The 16,027-nt window shown below is 44.0% G+C and overlaps 2 protein-coding genes across 5 annotated transcripts in view; both read left to right on the top strand.

Moving 5' to 3' along the window:
* LOC118087488 (uncharacterized) lies at positions 1–10,118 on the top strand. Of its 3 annotated transcripts, none has more exons than XM_088671055.1 (7): positions 1–1,253; positions 2,908–2,959; positions 4,600–4,778; positions 7,171–7,329; positions 7,863–7,945; positions 9,482–9,503; positions 9,918–10,118. In XM_088671055.1, exons 1-7 carry the CDS (start codon positions 1,074–1,076, stop codon positions 10,032–10,034), a joined length of 792 nt encoding a protein of 263 aa, XP_088527181.1. In that variant the 5' UTR covers positions 1–1,073; the 3' UTR covers positions 10,035–10,118. The 3 variants fall into 3 exon arrangements, with proteins under 3 accessions (XP_088527181.1, XP_088527180.1, XP_088527182.1); XM_088671054.1 differs by having other exon boundaries at positions 4,600–4,787; XM_088671056.1 differs by lacking the exon at positions 7,171–7,329 and having other exon boundaries at positions 4,600–4,787.
* A 2,616-nt stretch (positions 10,119–12,734) lies between these two features.
* Positions 12,735–16,027, top strand: part of LOC118087486 (Gfo/Idh/MocA-like oxidoreductase domain containing 2) — a 12,596-nt gene continuing 9,303 nt past the window's right edge. For both annotated transcript variants that reach the window (XM_088671053.1, XM_088671052.1), the window contains exon 1: positions 12,735–13,435. In XM_088671053.1, the coding sequence (XP_088527179.1) occupies positions 13,256–13,435 (180 nt within the window). In that variant the 5' untranslated portion in view covers positions 12,735–13,255. The remainder of the gene's footprint in view (positions 13,436–16,027) is intronic.

Raw genomic sequence — 16,027 nt, 5'->3', positions numbered from 1 at the left:
CCTTGAAATCACCTGCCAGACCAGTTTAAATGACCTTTATTGGTAGTTTTCACTTACCTCATTCCAATCTTGTGGACTTTTTTTTTATAAAAAAAAAACCACCCACAACCCTAATTAACACTATTAACAACCCATACATGCAGTAACAGGGTATTGCATCATACCATATATAAAGCAAACAAACAATAAATAGTAAGAGAAAGAAATGATGACACATCAATATAAATCAAGACATCTATATTTCACAAGCTAGTGTGGATGGTAAATGTTGAGCATCTAAATCCAAAGCATAGGAAATAAAATCCCACCAGAAGTAATAAAAAGCCTCCTGAATCCTCCAACCCACTGGAAACACAGAATTAATGTGCAATTTTTTCCACAATGACTTCCACAAGTTCTTATGCCACACAGGGAAATGCAGATCTTTCAAGGTTTTCCTTTGCTAGGCTATTGAAACCCGAGCTGTAGCTAACATGCATGTCAAAAGCTCTTTAGAGTGACAAGCTTTCATCTCGTAACTGTTTGAAAATAATGTTTTCATTTTACAGATATAAAGGAAGCTAAGGAGGAGCAGGTACAAAAGCATGTCAGGGGATGTGGCCTGAACATAACTTCCCCCCTCATCTTCCTCTGAGCTGTGACCACCCTCAAACCCCTGTTGTAAATCTGAATCGTCTTCTTTTCTGGAAGTGTCAGGCTGCGGAGGCGATCTCCACAATTTCTCCTTTGCCCGGTCCCTGACATTGGGTTAGTTTTTATATGCTGGTTAATATACATGTCCCTAATGACATGGTATGCTTTTTAATCATTTTTTTCACATTCTTTCACTAATGAACTTAGGATACATAGTTATTTGCTTCACCCTGTTTTTTAAATCTTCATAACAATCTTTCATAGCAATTTTTCCATTGTTGTTGTTGTTGTTGTTAGAAAGCGGAAGTGGCCAATGAGCTAGTCAGCAAATCACGTGTAGCATCCAACATAGGTTTATCTGGAGATCAAAGGAGGTGCCTAGTTCTCATAAAAGCATCTCACATGACGAATCAACATTCTTTGAAGCAAGCGTTACAAGCATGGAAGCCAAAGGCTGCAGCTCCAAGGGGATGACGACAGATTTCCCTGTTCAAAGTGTTCTGGTGACAGGATCCAATTCGGGAATTGGCCTGGGTCTGGTGAAGCAGTTTCTGAGGCTGCCAACTCCACCTCAGTGGGTCTTTGCTACTACCCTAGACCTGGATGGACCAAAAAGCAAGGTGAGGACCAAGAATATAGCATAAGAGAGTAGTGATGTTACTATTTTGTAAGAACAGACCCTCCTCAAGCACGTGGCAATGTAAGCTTTGTGTGCTGGATGGGGGGCATCTGGTTGGAGAGAACGCTGTTGCAGTCATGACCTGCTTGCAGGCTTCCCATTACCATCTGGGTGTGAGAAGAAGAAGCAGACCTGAATGGGCCTTTGGTCTGAAAATCCTTAACTTAGGGTTTTTTCTTTAAGAAGTAAGGTTTTGATTTAAGCTTAACTATAGGGATGTGGGTGGTGCTGTGGGTTAAAACACAGAGCCTAGGGCTTGCCAATCAAAAGGTCGGCGGTTCGAATACCAGCGACGGGGTGAGCTTCCGTTGCTTGGTCCTAGCTCCTGTCAACCTAGCAGTTCAAAAGCACGTCAAAGTGCAAGTAGATAAATAGGTACCGCTACAGCGGGAAGGTAAACGGCGTTTCCGTGTGCTGCTCTGGTTCGCCAGAAGCGGCTTTGTCATGCTGGCCACATGACCTGGAAGCTATACGCCAGCTCCCTTAGCCAATAACCCGAGATGAGTGCCACAACCCCAGAGTCGGTCATGACTGGACCTAATGGTCAGGGGTCCCTTTACCTTTACCTATAGATGCTAAACTAATTGTTTTCAGGTTTTTGTAATTGCCAGTGCTTCCCAACTGCACCATGAGCCCTGTGGGGAAGAGAGATAGGGCCAACCCAAATGTGCCCCTTTGTTTGCCCTCCCTTCCAGTTATCCTTTCTCTGCCAGAAATAGATCAGTGTTTATTTCTACAAGGCTGCCTAACACTCCCTTGTGCCTCCTCAATAACACTTCTTAGTAGTGTAGGCTGGGTATAATTATAGACACTTTAAGGACTTGTGAGCCAGGATTAATGTTTTAACAAAATGATTAAAAAGTCTTTCTTAGGAGAAAGGTTTTATCTTATGAATGGTTACATTCAAGCAAAGCAATCCCCAAAGGAGCTAATAGAGAAATGAAAATGAGACCAATGCATCCTACTATCCTTTAAATAAAACAGTGTCCTAACAGCTGAAGTCTTACACTGGAATTTATGATGATCCTCCACAGTTTCCCTTCAGTACATTCCCCTGTGGGCAACTTTCTGGGGGCACATGCCAGTGGTGTGAGGGGTCAGAAGCAAAAGTGGGCCAGGCAACAGATATGGCTCCTGCCCTTGTATAATAGGCTACATTCCACTGATGGAAAAGTGTACATAAACCTCTCTCCATCCTCCATCAGAAAAAGTAAAAGGCACTGTTACAGTACAAGGGCATATTTCAGCCAGGCAAAAGCATTGAGGAGGGTGTAGACTAGAGCAATGCCAGTGAGGGGTCTGACCTGGTGAGAAAGAGCAGAGGGAGCCTGCATAGGAGGGAGGAGGAGAATGAGGACTTTCATACTCCTTCCACTTTTCCTTGCACCAGGTTTTCTGTCCATCTCTGATAGTATACTCGCCCTATTAATATTGGAGAGGAGGATGTTATTCTGGCAAGGGTTTGCTCTGAGTGAGATTCCTAAGTGTCTGTTACTCTGCTAAGCATTTTTAGGAACCAGCTCTAAGGCTCTGGGTTTCTCTTGCTGCCTAGTTCCAGTTTAATCAACGCAAGAAACCGTTTCTTTTTTTGACAGGAAATAAAGGAGTTGGCACGCCAACATCAGAATCTGGTGGTGCTGCAGCTGGGTAAGTCTCACGTTCCAAGTGTGGGGTGAATAGATATTCCCAGCACCAGTGGAAACCGGTACAGTCCACAAAGCAGTAACTGGAAAACAAGATGATTTGCTCCCCTGTTACAGAATATCAATGATAAGTACTTTTGATTCTTCCCAATGAAGCTTTGAAATGAGATGCACCTATATGTAGTCTCTGTCCATATGATCACGTATTAGATGTGTGGGGAACGTTTGGCCCACCATATGTTGCGGAAATACAACTCCCATCATCCTTGGCTATTGGCCATGTTTTCTGGGACTGATGAGAGTTCAGCAACATTTGGAGAGCCATAAAGGAACTTTCCAAAATGGCTTACCAAAGTCATGGGCTAACGCTATCTCTTATGGGTACTGTACCTTTCTGTGTCTGTAAATTCTTATAGAAGCAATATGACACAGAAAGGCAAGGCTTCCAGAACAGGAACCACAACCCATTGTATGTTACCATAGTCCACAGAATAAAGTTCAGGCACCTCCCCACTGACACACAACCACTGATATATGCATCATTTTTGGCACCTCAAGGGTCAGGGAGGGGGAAGAACAGGGCAGAATGGGGGGCAGAATGGGTTAGAGGCAGAACAGGGTGGAAGGGACTTGCAGAAACGCTGCTGCAAAACCCATACATATGTGGGGATTCCCTTGTACTTGGGACTCACAGTGACCCTGTTTAGGGCTCAGCTTTACCTTCCATGTGTCTAATTGTCCCAAATATTTCATAAAAAGTAAAGAATAACATGTTGGAAGTGAAACTGCAGGGATCATTCAGTGTGCTTCATAAAAGTTAATTATGTTAATGTAAAGCAGGCATCCCTGCCTGCTTTGGCCCTCCAGATGTTTTGGACTACAATTCCCATCATCCCTGGCCACTGGTCCTGTTAGCTAGGGATCTTGGGAGTTGTAGGCCAAAACACCTGGAGGGCCGCAGTTTGGGGATGCCTGGTGTAAGGTTACCAGTTTTTTTTTCAGTGAATCCGGGGACACTTTTCAACTTCAGTAGGAGTGATAGGATTTTGTCAGGGGCTGATTTGTAAATCTGGGGACTGTCCCCAGGAAACGGGGACGTCTGGTAACCTTATGTTAGTGTTAAAATCAATTAGTTATGAACTGACTGGGTGGAGGTGTTGATTAGCAAGCATGCAAAGCAGCATGAGCAGTTTTCTTTGGCTGAATGTCTTCTTGCTATATGCAAGGCCTGAACTGAGAGAGACAAAATTCTCTCTGAATTCCACCTACATTAGTTAGGTACTTTGGCCTTACAATTGCCTTGCTTTGAGCTCATTTTCTGACGGAGTGATATTAATGTGATACAAACATTTTTAAAAGCCAGGCCCTCACTGTGCTCCCTATAAAAACACACACACCTCCATGATTCAGAGAGGCACTTGTTCTTCCTTCTCAAGTGGGCTGTGGTAGCTGCTACATTAACAGAAAGAGCAGACAGGCCAAGGTGACAATAAGTGGACTGAAAAGCACCTCTCATTTTCGAATGGACTTAATAAGATTCCCCAAAGCCACTTCCCTTGGTAGGATTAAAAGGGCCTTTTTATTAGTCCCTGGGGCATCCCCACACCACCCAGTTCGTAAGTGCTTAGAAATGTCATTCTGCAGATGTCACTGACCTCCAGAGCATCAAAGCAGCTGTGGAACAAGTGCAAAAGTGTGTTGGAGAATGTGGTTTGAACCTCTTGATGAACAATGCTGGTGTTATTTCTGGAAATGACCTGGATAAAGAAAATGCAAAGGACATGCAAGATGTATATGCCGTCAATACTATTGGGCCACTTCAGGTGAGCCAGGTAAGTTTTTGCTTTTCATGGGGTTGCAAAACCCTTTACTCACCACCTATTGCTATGGTAATAGATGTGATGTTCTGGTCCTTTGGGAGAATTAAACAAAAGCAACAAACTGGGTAGGAGAAAAGCAGAACTTGTTTGAGCAATTAATTTTCATGAGCACTTTAAAAAAGAATTGCAAACTGATATGGAAATTTAGATAATTGAACCTAAGGTAGGAAAAATGATAAATCAACATTGATAGATCCACCAGTTGCTGAACATCAGTCTGGCATAAAAATAGGAACGCTTTCTACCTTTCCTTCCCCAGAAGTTTAATGGGGCTCCTCTCATAAACATGGAGACAACTTTTTAATAGAATGGATCAATATAGCTACTTTTGGAAAGCAGATGACATTAATGCCTTTCTTATTTTAGTGTGCTATGCACACACATAGTAAAAGAGAGAGAATGCAGAAGCCTCCAATACATTGTCAAACAGTTGTGGGAGAAGGACAACATTAAAATGCCAAGAAGCGAATTAGAAGGAAGAAACATGGGTGAGACCTTAGAAATAGAGCAGCTTCAGGACCTGTTGGGGGCTGCATAAAATGAGGCCAGGGCACAGGTTGCCCAGCTGTGTGTTCAAACAATTCTAAATGCATACTAAGTTTTACTGGACTTCTTGTGCAAAAGCTTATAGAAAGTATTTTTGGATCAGCAATCCTAATTCTGCTCCCAAAAATAAGAGCAATGTTTATATATACCTTCATCTTTTTACATCCAGTGCTTTCCTCCAGTATCGCTGCCCTAGGTTAGCTGCATTCATTGACCTCACAACAGCCATGATCACTACCGTGTTTCCCCTTTTTTAAGACACCGTCTTATAACTTTTTTCCCTCAAAAAAACACACAGTGGCTTATTTTCAGGGGGTGTCTTTTTTTTTAAAAAAAAGTGCTGGTACAACTGGGACCCACTGGCTCAGGATGCTCGGTGCTCTCTTCTGCACATTGCTGGGCGCGTTGTTGGCGCTGCCAGTTCCGAGCGCCTGCAGGGTGGGGTGGGGGTGGCAGTGCTTTAAACCCCCAACCCTGTAGAAAGCAATGGAAGTTATGGACTGTAACAATCCTTAAGAGGCGCAGGTCTTAAAAAACCCCTGGTATCACCCTTGAAGCACAGCCTTCCAAAGTCAGGGGGGAATAGGTCTGTTTAGACAAAGGAAAGGATCGGGGGTGATTCTGTGCCCTGGGACCCACAGAACTACTTTAAAAATCCCAACCTGGGGGGGGGTCAAATAGTGAAGCCCCATAGCCCTGTAGCAACAGAAGGCACATTCTGAAGCACCCGAGCTGTTCGGTTCCATAAAAAATCCAGGAATTGTAAAATTAACAACAATAATGGGGGGGCACTCTATCCAAAGAGTTAAGAAGGAATGGGAAAGTGTTGAGTTATATATGGAAAAATATGGAAAGGAAAGTTAGTTAAAGATAAAAAATAAATAATTATCGCAAGGGGAAAAATAACATCATAAAGGGTAATAATATTAAATATAAAATAGACAACACAACAGAAAAAGCAAGTATATGACTAAATGAGATCGCACAGGAGTGAGGGAAGTGGGGAGAGAGGGAGGGGGGTAAGGAATGGAAGGAGGCAATGGTTGGAGGAGGGTATAGGGGGATGAATTAAAGGAAAATTAAGACTGAGAAGCGCATGGTTTTTGTTTTTTAAAGATGCAAAGGCTTGCAATCAGCCAAAGTATAGAGCCCAACTTCTAGGAGACTGCGATCTACTTGCGGATTTATAAACTGGAGGTGATCTACCCCCGTTATATTGGTGTTCAGGTCAGAGTTGTTTTTAGAGAGAGGAAATATCCCATTTTTGAGGTTAAAGTAAAAGTTCCTGACCTTTTTTTTATAATGAGGAAATGCTGCTAAAACTCCGTTCTTCATTCCACGAAGGGGAGAGGGGGCGGGGCCGGGTGCTCAAAGACAAAAGAAATGGAAAAGGAGATAGCGATCAAATCCAGCCTCGCATTCATGCAGCCGTCGGGAGAGGCAGGGGCTGCAGCCGAGTGCTGCTTCACAAACAAACGGGGGAAAGTGCTTAGAACCCAGAGAATCCAGCTGAAAAACACGAAGCAGCAACAGCAATTGCACACACACCATCCCAAGCCAGCACAGTAACCAAGTCCCAAAAGCAAGAAAGGACTCAGCAAACACTGCTGCGGCCGGCGTTGCTGCTGCTGACTCGGGGAGCTCAGTGATCTCTTCCGCACAGCGCCTATCACTATGGCTTATTTTCGGGGTACGGTTTATATTTCTCAAATGCTTAGAAATGCTGCTATGGCTTATTTTATGACTACGCCTTAAAAAGGGGGAAACACGGTACTGTATTCTCTTTTAGGCATTTCTGCCCCTGCTGAAGATGGCAGCTCAGAGATATCCCCTGGAAGGGCTGAGCTGCGGCAAGGCAGCCATTATCAATACATCCAGTGCTGCAGGCTCCATGGAAGTTATGCTGCTATGGCATATAAAGATGCTTATTGCTTATCGCTGCAGTAAGGTACATATTGTGAAATCCATGTGAAACTGTCTGCAGCCTCCCCTGCCCTGCTGTGACTTTCCAAATAATAGTTGTATGTGTGCATCTGGGCAATAAGAGTGTATTCCCCACGGATAAATGTTGAGAGACAAACTTCTGTTGTGAGGATGTTGCATTTTCTAAAACAGTGGATAGCATTAAGGGAAGATGCTGGGGTGTTTTCTACAAATAAATAGCATGTGTACAGTCTTTTTCTTCTTGTGGGACTTAGAACAAACATTTAAAGCTAGAAATCAGTTAGCAAAATGATGCAGCCAACAAGCATTGTTTGACAAATGCCTGTCAAAAATCTTGTTCAAGAGTGGTGTGTGTCCATGATGGATAACTTCCAAGTTGCTAGTTTTTGTGTCAGGAGCTGCTCATTGATGTCCAATTTCTCTTACAAACCTCTCTGCCTCCAAATCCTTTCTTGCCACCTTGCAGTAATTCATATTAAGCAGCTCCCCACAGTTCAATGCACCCTCTGCTCATGGTTTGTTTTTTCTCCCTTGCAGGCTGCTTTAAACATGCTCACCAAATGCCAGTCACTCGTATATCCAGCTTATGGGATTCTGTGTGTTTGCATCCATCCTGGCTACCGTGTTTCCCCTTTTTTAAGACACCGTCTTATAACTTTTTTCCCTCAAAAAAACACACAGTGGCTTATTTTCAGGGGGTGTCTTTTTTTTTAAAAAAAAGTGCTGGTACAACTGGGACCCACTGGCTCAGGATGCTCGGTGCTCTCTTCTGCACATTGCTGGGCGCGTTGTTGGCGCTGCCAGTTCCGAGCGCCTGCAGGGTGGGGTGGGGGTGGCAGTGCTTTAAACCCCCAACCCTGTAGAAAGCAATGGAAGTTATGGACTGTAACAATCCTTAAGAGGCGCAGGTCTTAAAAAACCCCTGGTATCACCCTTGAAGCACAGCCTTCCAAAGTCAGGGGGGAATAGGTCTGTTTAGACAAAGGAAAGGATCGGGGGTGATTCTGTGCCCTGGGACCCACAGAACTACTTTAAAAATCCCAACCTGGGGGGGGGTCAAATAGTGAAGCCCCATAGCCCTGTAGCAACAGAAGGCACATTCTGAAGCACCCGAGCTGTTCGGTTCCATAAAAAATCCAGGAATTGTAAAATTAACAACAATAATGGGGGGGCACTCTATCCAAAGAGTTAAGAAGGAATGGGAAAGTGTTGAGTTATATATGGAAAAATATGGAAAGGAAAGTTAGTTAAAGATAAAAAATAAATAATTATCGCAAGGGGAAAAATAACATCATAAAGGGTAATAATATTAAATATAAAATAGACAACACAACAGAAAAAGCAAGTATATGACTAAATGAGATCGCACAGGAGTGAGGGAAGTGGGGAGAGAGGGAGGGGGGTAAGGAATGGAAGGAGGCAATGGTTGGAGGAGGGTATAGGGGGATGAATTAAAGGAAAATTAAGACTGAGAAGCGCATGGTTTTTGTTTTTTAAAGATGCAAAGGCTTGCAATCAGCCAAAGTATAGAGCCCAACTTCTAGGAGACTGCGATCTACTTGCGGATTTATAAACTGGAGGTGATCTACCCCCGTTATATTGGTGTTCAGGTCAGAGTTGTTTTTAGAGAGAGGAAATATCCCATTTTTGAGGTTAAAGTAAAAGTTCCTGACCTTTTTTTTATAATGAGGAAATGCTGCTAAAACTCCGTTCTTCATTCCACGAAGGGGAGAGGGGGCGGGGCCGGGTGCTCAAAGACAAAAGAAATGGAAAAGGAGATAGCGATCAAATCCAGCCTCGCATTCATGCAGCCGTCGGGAGAGGCAGGGGCTGCAGCCGAGTGCTGCTTCACAAACAAACGGGGGAAAGTGCTTAGAACCCAGAGAATCCAGCTGAAAAACACGAAGCAGCAACAGCAATTGCACACACACCATCCCAAGCCAGCACAGTAACCAAGTCCCAAAAGCAAGAAAGGACTCAGCAAACACTGCTGCGGCCGGCGTTGCTGCTGCTGACTCGGGGAGCTCAGTGATCTCTTCCGCACAGCGCCTATCACTATGGCTTATTTTCGGGGTACGGTTTATATTTCTCAAATGCTTAGAAATGCTGCTATGGCTTATTTTATGACTACGCCTTAAAAAGGGGGAAACACGGTATGTAAAAACTCAAGGCATGAACGTAAGTGCTCAAGGCTTTTGGTAATCATGGAAACGGTGGGCAGCCCTATGAGATGATATTTCTTTTAACAAATTGCTTGACATTTTTAGTTGGATGGTGGTGCCCGAGTAGCCCCAGTGCCCCATCCTTCACTGCTTGGAGGTATTAAAAGCACAAGAGCAAGGCAATGAAGGCAGCATCTATGAGTTGGTGCTTCGAATAATATCCAAAATTGCTCCTGGAAAGCAAGCATAGACCTCTGAGGCCTTGCATGCATGGCCACTTGGTTGTCTTTCATAAAGCAATGTTTAATGTGCAGACTGAAATCTTATAACCAAGACATCCAACAGCATCTAGGCCTTCTGCTAATTGATGCTCAATAATGATTTTTTCCGAACTTAAGAAATCCTTCACTTACAATATTTTTCTTCATAGGAGGCGGACCTGACTGTGGAAGAGAGTACACGAGGAATAATTAATGTTCTCTCCACACTTTCTGAGGTGGATAACGGTACCTTAGTGGACTGGGAAGGACGCAGAGTACCCTGGTGAGGGATTTGTTTCACGATGCCAGGGGATTTACCACTCTAGCATTCTGCCTAGAGTGTATCCAATAAACCATCTAGGTTTTTAAGGGGAAAATGTTTTGACTCTTTTCTTCCTTCAGAATGTTCCATTGAAGGCTAGTTTTCATGCAGAATTGTTTTTAAGGACTAGCCATGGATTGAAAGATCTTTCAGCCTGAGGGTCACATTCCCTCATGAGCCCTCTTACAGGGGCTGGATGCCAATGCCAGGTGGGTGTTGGTGGCACTGGTGAGACAAAGGCAAAAGTGGGCAGAGCAAAGGTCTTGAATATTACCTTTCCATGGAACAGGGTGGAAAGTCCAGGTGTTGTTGGACTGCATCTCCCATCAGCCCAAGCCAGCATGGCCAGTGGTCAGAATGATGAAAACTGTGCTTCAACAACATCTGGAGGACCACAGATTCCCCATCTCTGGTAAAGAAGGCTACATACAAAAGCCAGATGTGTTCTGGTCCAGGATCAAATCAGAAACAACAATGGTTTCTGTAAATCTGGGACTGTCCCTGGAAAATAGGAATACTCACAGGGTTTGTATGTGTCAATAAAACTATATGTCAAAAAGATACCACATTCTTCAGTGATACTATTCCAAAGAAACTGGACCCAAGGGAAGCAATAGCACTCATGAACCAGGTGTGCCGAGTTCCGTAGGGCCCAGTGTAGGGCCCAATAGAGCCTGCCCATCTGTGGAATATTGAGGGCCCAGTCCCCTCATGGGGAATTTTGTGTGTCCCTGGGCACCCATGACCCCGCAAGGATGGCGCACCTGCCATGAAGTCTCTCACTGGTCTGAGAATGGGATTCACGTAGCACACACTTCCTCTGTCCAAGCAAGGGAGACCTATCATCACTGCTCAAGGACATGTTGCAGCCACACAAAAGCTCTTGAAGAGGTTGTGGAGAAGAGTTAGGGAAGGGTGTGGTCAGAAATTGGACCGTGAAGGGTGCCTTCCCACGCGCCACAGTTCAGGGCAGGAGAGGGGTGGGAAGCTGCTGTTCACTCTCCCCCTGCTCTCTGCTACCGGGTTAGACATGAGCTACTGCAGACGGGGCTACTGCAGATGGGCGCAAGGTGCCAACGCCAAGGAGGGTGGGTGGCAGCATTGCTGCTGGCCCTCCTGCTATCTGCTACTGGGTCAAATCTGACCCAGCAATGGAGCTGCTGCGGCCAGGTGCACCTTGCCACGGCTGAGGAGGGCTGCTCCATTGCTGGGTCAGGAGAGCTGCTACTGCTGGGCGTGCTGCAGCTGAGGAAGGTGGGTAGCAGTGCTGCCATCCACTTGCCTGCTCTTCTCCCTGGTTCAGGGCGGAGCTGCGCCAGGTACAAGCACTACAACCAAGCCACAGCACCTTCTGGTGCGGAGCCAGGCTCTGATGAAGGAGTCCGTTGTGGGGGTGCCTGTTTGCGCCCAGCCGCATTTTTAAAACACACATTTTTGCTATTTTGTAAAAAAAAAAAACCCCTTGTTGATGACACCTGGGGTGATCTGCACCCACTGCACCCACCTTCCTGTGCCACTGCTTATGCCATTCCCCCTCTGGTTAGTTTTTATATCCTGGTTATTATATTCCCTAGTGACAGGGTATGCTTTTTTAGTACTTTTTCACATTTTCGTCACTAATGAACTCAGGATACATAGTTATTTGCTTCATCCCATTTTAAAATTTTCATAACAACCCTGCAAAGCCAAAGAGGCTGAGAGATTGACTGAATATTTTAATTTGGAGCTGTCTGTCTTCTATACCACAATGCCATATCCATAGCGTCTTCATTAGCATTTCCATTGTTAATTATGATGATGATGTTGTTGTTAAAAAACAGAGATGGCCAACGAGCTAGTCAGCAAATCACGTGTAGCATCCAACATAAGTTTATCTGGAGATCAAAGGGGTGCCTAGTTCCCATAAAAGCATCTCATGTGACAAACCGACATTCTTTGAAGCAAGCATTACAAGCATGGAAGCCAAAGGCTGCAGCTCCAAGGGGATGGTGACAGATTTCCCTGTTCAGAGTGTTCTGGTGACAGGATCCAATTCAGGAATTGGCCTGGGTCTGGTGAAGCAGTTTCTGAGGCTGCCAACTCCACCTCAGTGGGTCTTTGCTACTACCCTAGACATGGATGGACCAAAAAGCAAGGTGAGGATCAAGAATATAGCATAAGAGAGTATTGATGTTACTATGTTGTAAGAACAGACCCTCCTCATGCACGTGGCAATGTAAGCTTTGTGTGCTGGATGGGGGGCATCCGGTTGGAGAAAACACTGTTGTAGTCATGACCAGCTTGCCGGCTTCCCAAACAAACAATAAATAGTAAGAGAAAGAAATGATGACACATCAATATGAATCAAGACATCTATATTTCACAAGCTAGTGTTGATGGTAAATGTTGAGCATCTAAATCCAATGCATAGGAAATAAAATCCCACCAGGTATAATAAGAAGCCTCCTGGATCCTCCAACCCACTGGAAACACAGAATTAATGTGCAATTTTTTCTACAATGACTTCCACAAGTTCTTATGCCACACAGGGAAATGCAGATCTTTCAAGTTTTTCATTTGCTAGGCTATTGAAACCCGAGCTGCAGCTAACATGCATGTCAAAAGCTCTTTAGAGTGACAAGCTTTCATCTCGTAACTGTTTGAAAATAATGTTTTCATTTTACAGATGTAAAGGAAGCTAAGGAGGAGCAGGTACAAAAGCATGTCAGGGGATGTGGCCTGAACATAACTTCCCCCCTCATCTTCCTCTGAGCTGTGACCACCCTCAAACCCCTGTTGTAAATCTGAATCGTCTTCTTTTCTGGAAGTGTCAGGCTGCGGAGGCGATCTCCACAATTTCTCCTTTGCCCGGTCCCTGACATTGGGTTAGTTTTCATATGCTGGTTAATATACATGTCCCTAGTGACATGGTATGCTTTTTAATCATTTTTTCACATTCTTTCACTAATGAACTTAGGATACATAGTTATTTGCTTCATCCTGTTTTTTAAATCTTCATAACAATCTTTCATAGCAATTTTCCCATTGTTGTTGTTGTTGTTAAAAAGCGGAAGTGGCCGATGAGCTAGTCAGCAAATCACGTGTAGCATCCAATATAAGCTTATCTGAAGATCAAAGGAGGTGCCTAGTTGCCATAAAAGCATCTCACATGACTAATCAACATTCTTTGAAGCAAGCGTTACAAGCATGGAAGCCAAAGGCTGCAGCTCCAAGGGGATGACGACAGATTTCCCTGTTCAAAGTGTTCTGGTGACAGGATCCAATTCGGGAATTGGCCTGGGTCTGGTGAAGCAGTTTCTGAGGCTGCCAACTCCACCTCAGTGGGTCTTTGCTACTACCCTAGACATGGATGGACCAAAAAGCAAGGTGAGGACCAGGAAATGTAGCATAAGAGAGTAGTGATGTTACTATATTGTAAGAATGTAATGTAAGCTTTATGTGCTGGATAGGGTTGATGGGAGTTGTAGTCCGAAACATCTGGAGGGCACCCGGTTGGAGAGAATGCTGTTGGGCCTTTGGTCTCACCAGCAGCTGCCCTGCTCTGGTGTGACTGTTTTCAGTGGCTCATCTGAGTTGCCCACTGCCTGTCTTTTCTGCTTCTCTCAACCCTGCTGTGATGGGCCAGCAGGTCTCACAAGGCTGCCAAAAAGCTGTTGTTCACAGTGCTGTCTGTTAGTGGCCAGCTGAGCTACGATATGACAATAGGCTTAGAAAATTACAGCATAGATTAATGGGGAGGGACATAAAAGAAGATCTCTATCACTCTAATTCCACCTGTAGGCTGGTTTGCCTAGCAATTACAATTTTGCTTAATTAAGTTTCAGCACCTTTTAAAGCTGTTTACCGGGAGAGGAAAGTATTGGATGTCAGGAAATAAATTAATCCCTTAAACCCCAAGTCAACTCCGTGCAAATTTTTTAAAATCTCTTTTAACAGTCCAGTTCCTTCAAAGTAACTTTGTAATAATGTTCAACTTCCCCTTAGGTCTTCCAGAGTTTCCCTTCAGTACATTCCCCTGTGGTCAACTTTGTGGGGGCCACATGCCAGTGGTGTAGGGGGCCAGAAGCCAAAGTGGGCCGAGCAACAGATATGGCTGCTGTCCATGTATAATAGGCTACATTCCACTGATGCAAAAGTCACTAGTTTCTACATACACCTTTCTCTCCATCCTCCATCAGAACAAGTAAAAGGCACTGTTACAGTACAAGGACATATTCCAGCCAGGCAGAAGCATTTTTAGTGTATAGAGCAATGCCAGTGAGGGGTATGACGTGGTGAGAAAGAGGTTGTGGTCTTGGGAGAATTACGAAGGAGGAGGTGGGGAGGGCTTTCAGACTGCTAACCACTTTTCCATGTACGAGGTTTTCTGTTCTTCTTGGGTTGTTGTTGTTTTTAAATCATTTTTATTAGTTTTCCAATACAAACAGCCAATTATAATATTTCAAATACAATATTCCAATTAGAAACAATAAACTAAAAAAACAAAACCAAATTGTAGTCCAAATTGTTAATTATTAATGTTTTTCTGGACTCCCCATAGTCTGGACCTCTGAAGCATATTTCCGATGTCTCATTCTTACTCTTTGTTGTTTTTCCTGTTTTCCACATTCCGATCTTATCACTTTAAAGCTCTCCGTCCCTGGCTCTGCGATTCTCAATCGTGTCCAAAATCATATATCCTTACATCCATCGAGCACAGTTTCATTCAGAATGTATATTTTTCCAGCTTGTTTAGCAGCGCAGCTCCTCCTTCCTCATTCCAATCTCCGATCTGAGCTGTTACCCTAATATTCTTTTGGAGTTTTATGACGCAGCAACTTCCATCTCATTAAGTTGTTAAGTTATTCCCATCCGGGCTTTTGTCCAAATCTGTCTTTGATGTAGGCATATATTTGCATATTGCAATTGTTGTAGAGAATTGTACGCTATACCTTGCACTCATGAGAGCACAAATGTACAGAGAGGGGAACGCTTCCTTGTCATGACAGGAGCCATTTTCCAGACCAGGGATAAGGGTGGAGGAAGGGTCATTCCTTGAGGGAGGGAGAGGAAAATCCCCAATCCAGACTGTCTCTGTAAACGCCCCCACCTCCCTTTTGCATAAGTCTTACCTAAGCACCCTTACAATCTCTCCAAATAGATGCAAATGCCTTAAGTAAATAGGGTCTCACAACACTGGTATTTCCACCCTCCACCCTCCTGGCTAAATCTCCACGTCAAAGCATTCCTTTCCAAAAAGAAGATATTGGGAACCTAAAATCCTTTTTCTGATCCAAATAAAACAATGGTCTTATAGAAAGATTATGTTATTGAATATATAAAAAGAAAGCTATGGCTGTGAATGTATTCTTTTATATATATACTGGAAATGTCAAGACTTTTAAGTGTTTCACTCACGTCCTTATAAACTTGTATCTGTGTGTATTGCTAAAATGTAACTTGCCTCCTTTCCCATTTATCACAACGCCATCTAGCTTGTCTAATAATAATGACACCAATACACAACTCAGTGAAGAAAAACTATAAAAGTCGGGAAAATCCTTTGTTCTGGGTTCTTCGCTCCGTCTTGGTATGTGAGAGAGGAACTGCTCTTGCAACAGCTTTTTATTTTGTCTTAGAATAAATCACCTTGCTTTTTAGGAAGTCCTGGTGTGGTCTCTGTCATTTCGCTGTCAGTAAGAGCTCCTAATTTGTACCTCTTGCTGAGGTTCTTGGACTCCTCCTGGGTCAGAACCCTTATTTCTCTGGGTCTTCAAGCCCCACCCCCAATTCCTATTTCACAATGTAAATAAACTGTATCCCACAGATGTAAATCATTTGACGATTGATCGGCTTTCGGAGACCACGCACCACCCCCTCCCAGGCCCTAGGAGGGGGGCTACTAGACATCCATTTAGCCCTCTCTCTCGCCCTTAATGAAAGTTCTGCAAACAAATGCTCTGTATTTTATCTAAAATT

This window comes from Zootoca vivipara, chromosome 6 (genome assembly GCF_965207765.1).
Source record: "Zootoca vivipara chromosome 6, rZooViv2.hap1.1, whole genome shotgun sequence".
In the NCBI taxonomy this organism is placed as follows: Eukaryota; Metazoa; Chordata; class Lepidosauria; order Squamata; family Lacertidae; genus Zootoca; species Zootoca vivipara.
This window is presented reverse-complemented; position numbering and strand designations above follow the sequence as displayed.

Coding starts and splice junctions, on each gene's coding strand:
- LOC118087488 (XM_088671054.1), top strand. CDS start 1,074: ATGGAAGCCAAAGGCTGCAGCTCCAAGGGGATGACGACAGATTTCCCT. Junction 7,946..9,481: donor GTTTGCATCCATCCTGGCTA/CCGTGTTTCCCC, acceptor GGAAACACGGTA/TGTAAAAACTCAAGGCATGA. Junction 9,504..9,917: donor TAAAAACTCAAGGCATGAAC/GTAAGTGCTCAA, acceptor TTTTCTTCATAG/GAGGCGGACCTGACTGTGGA.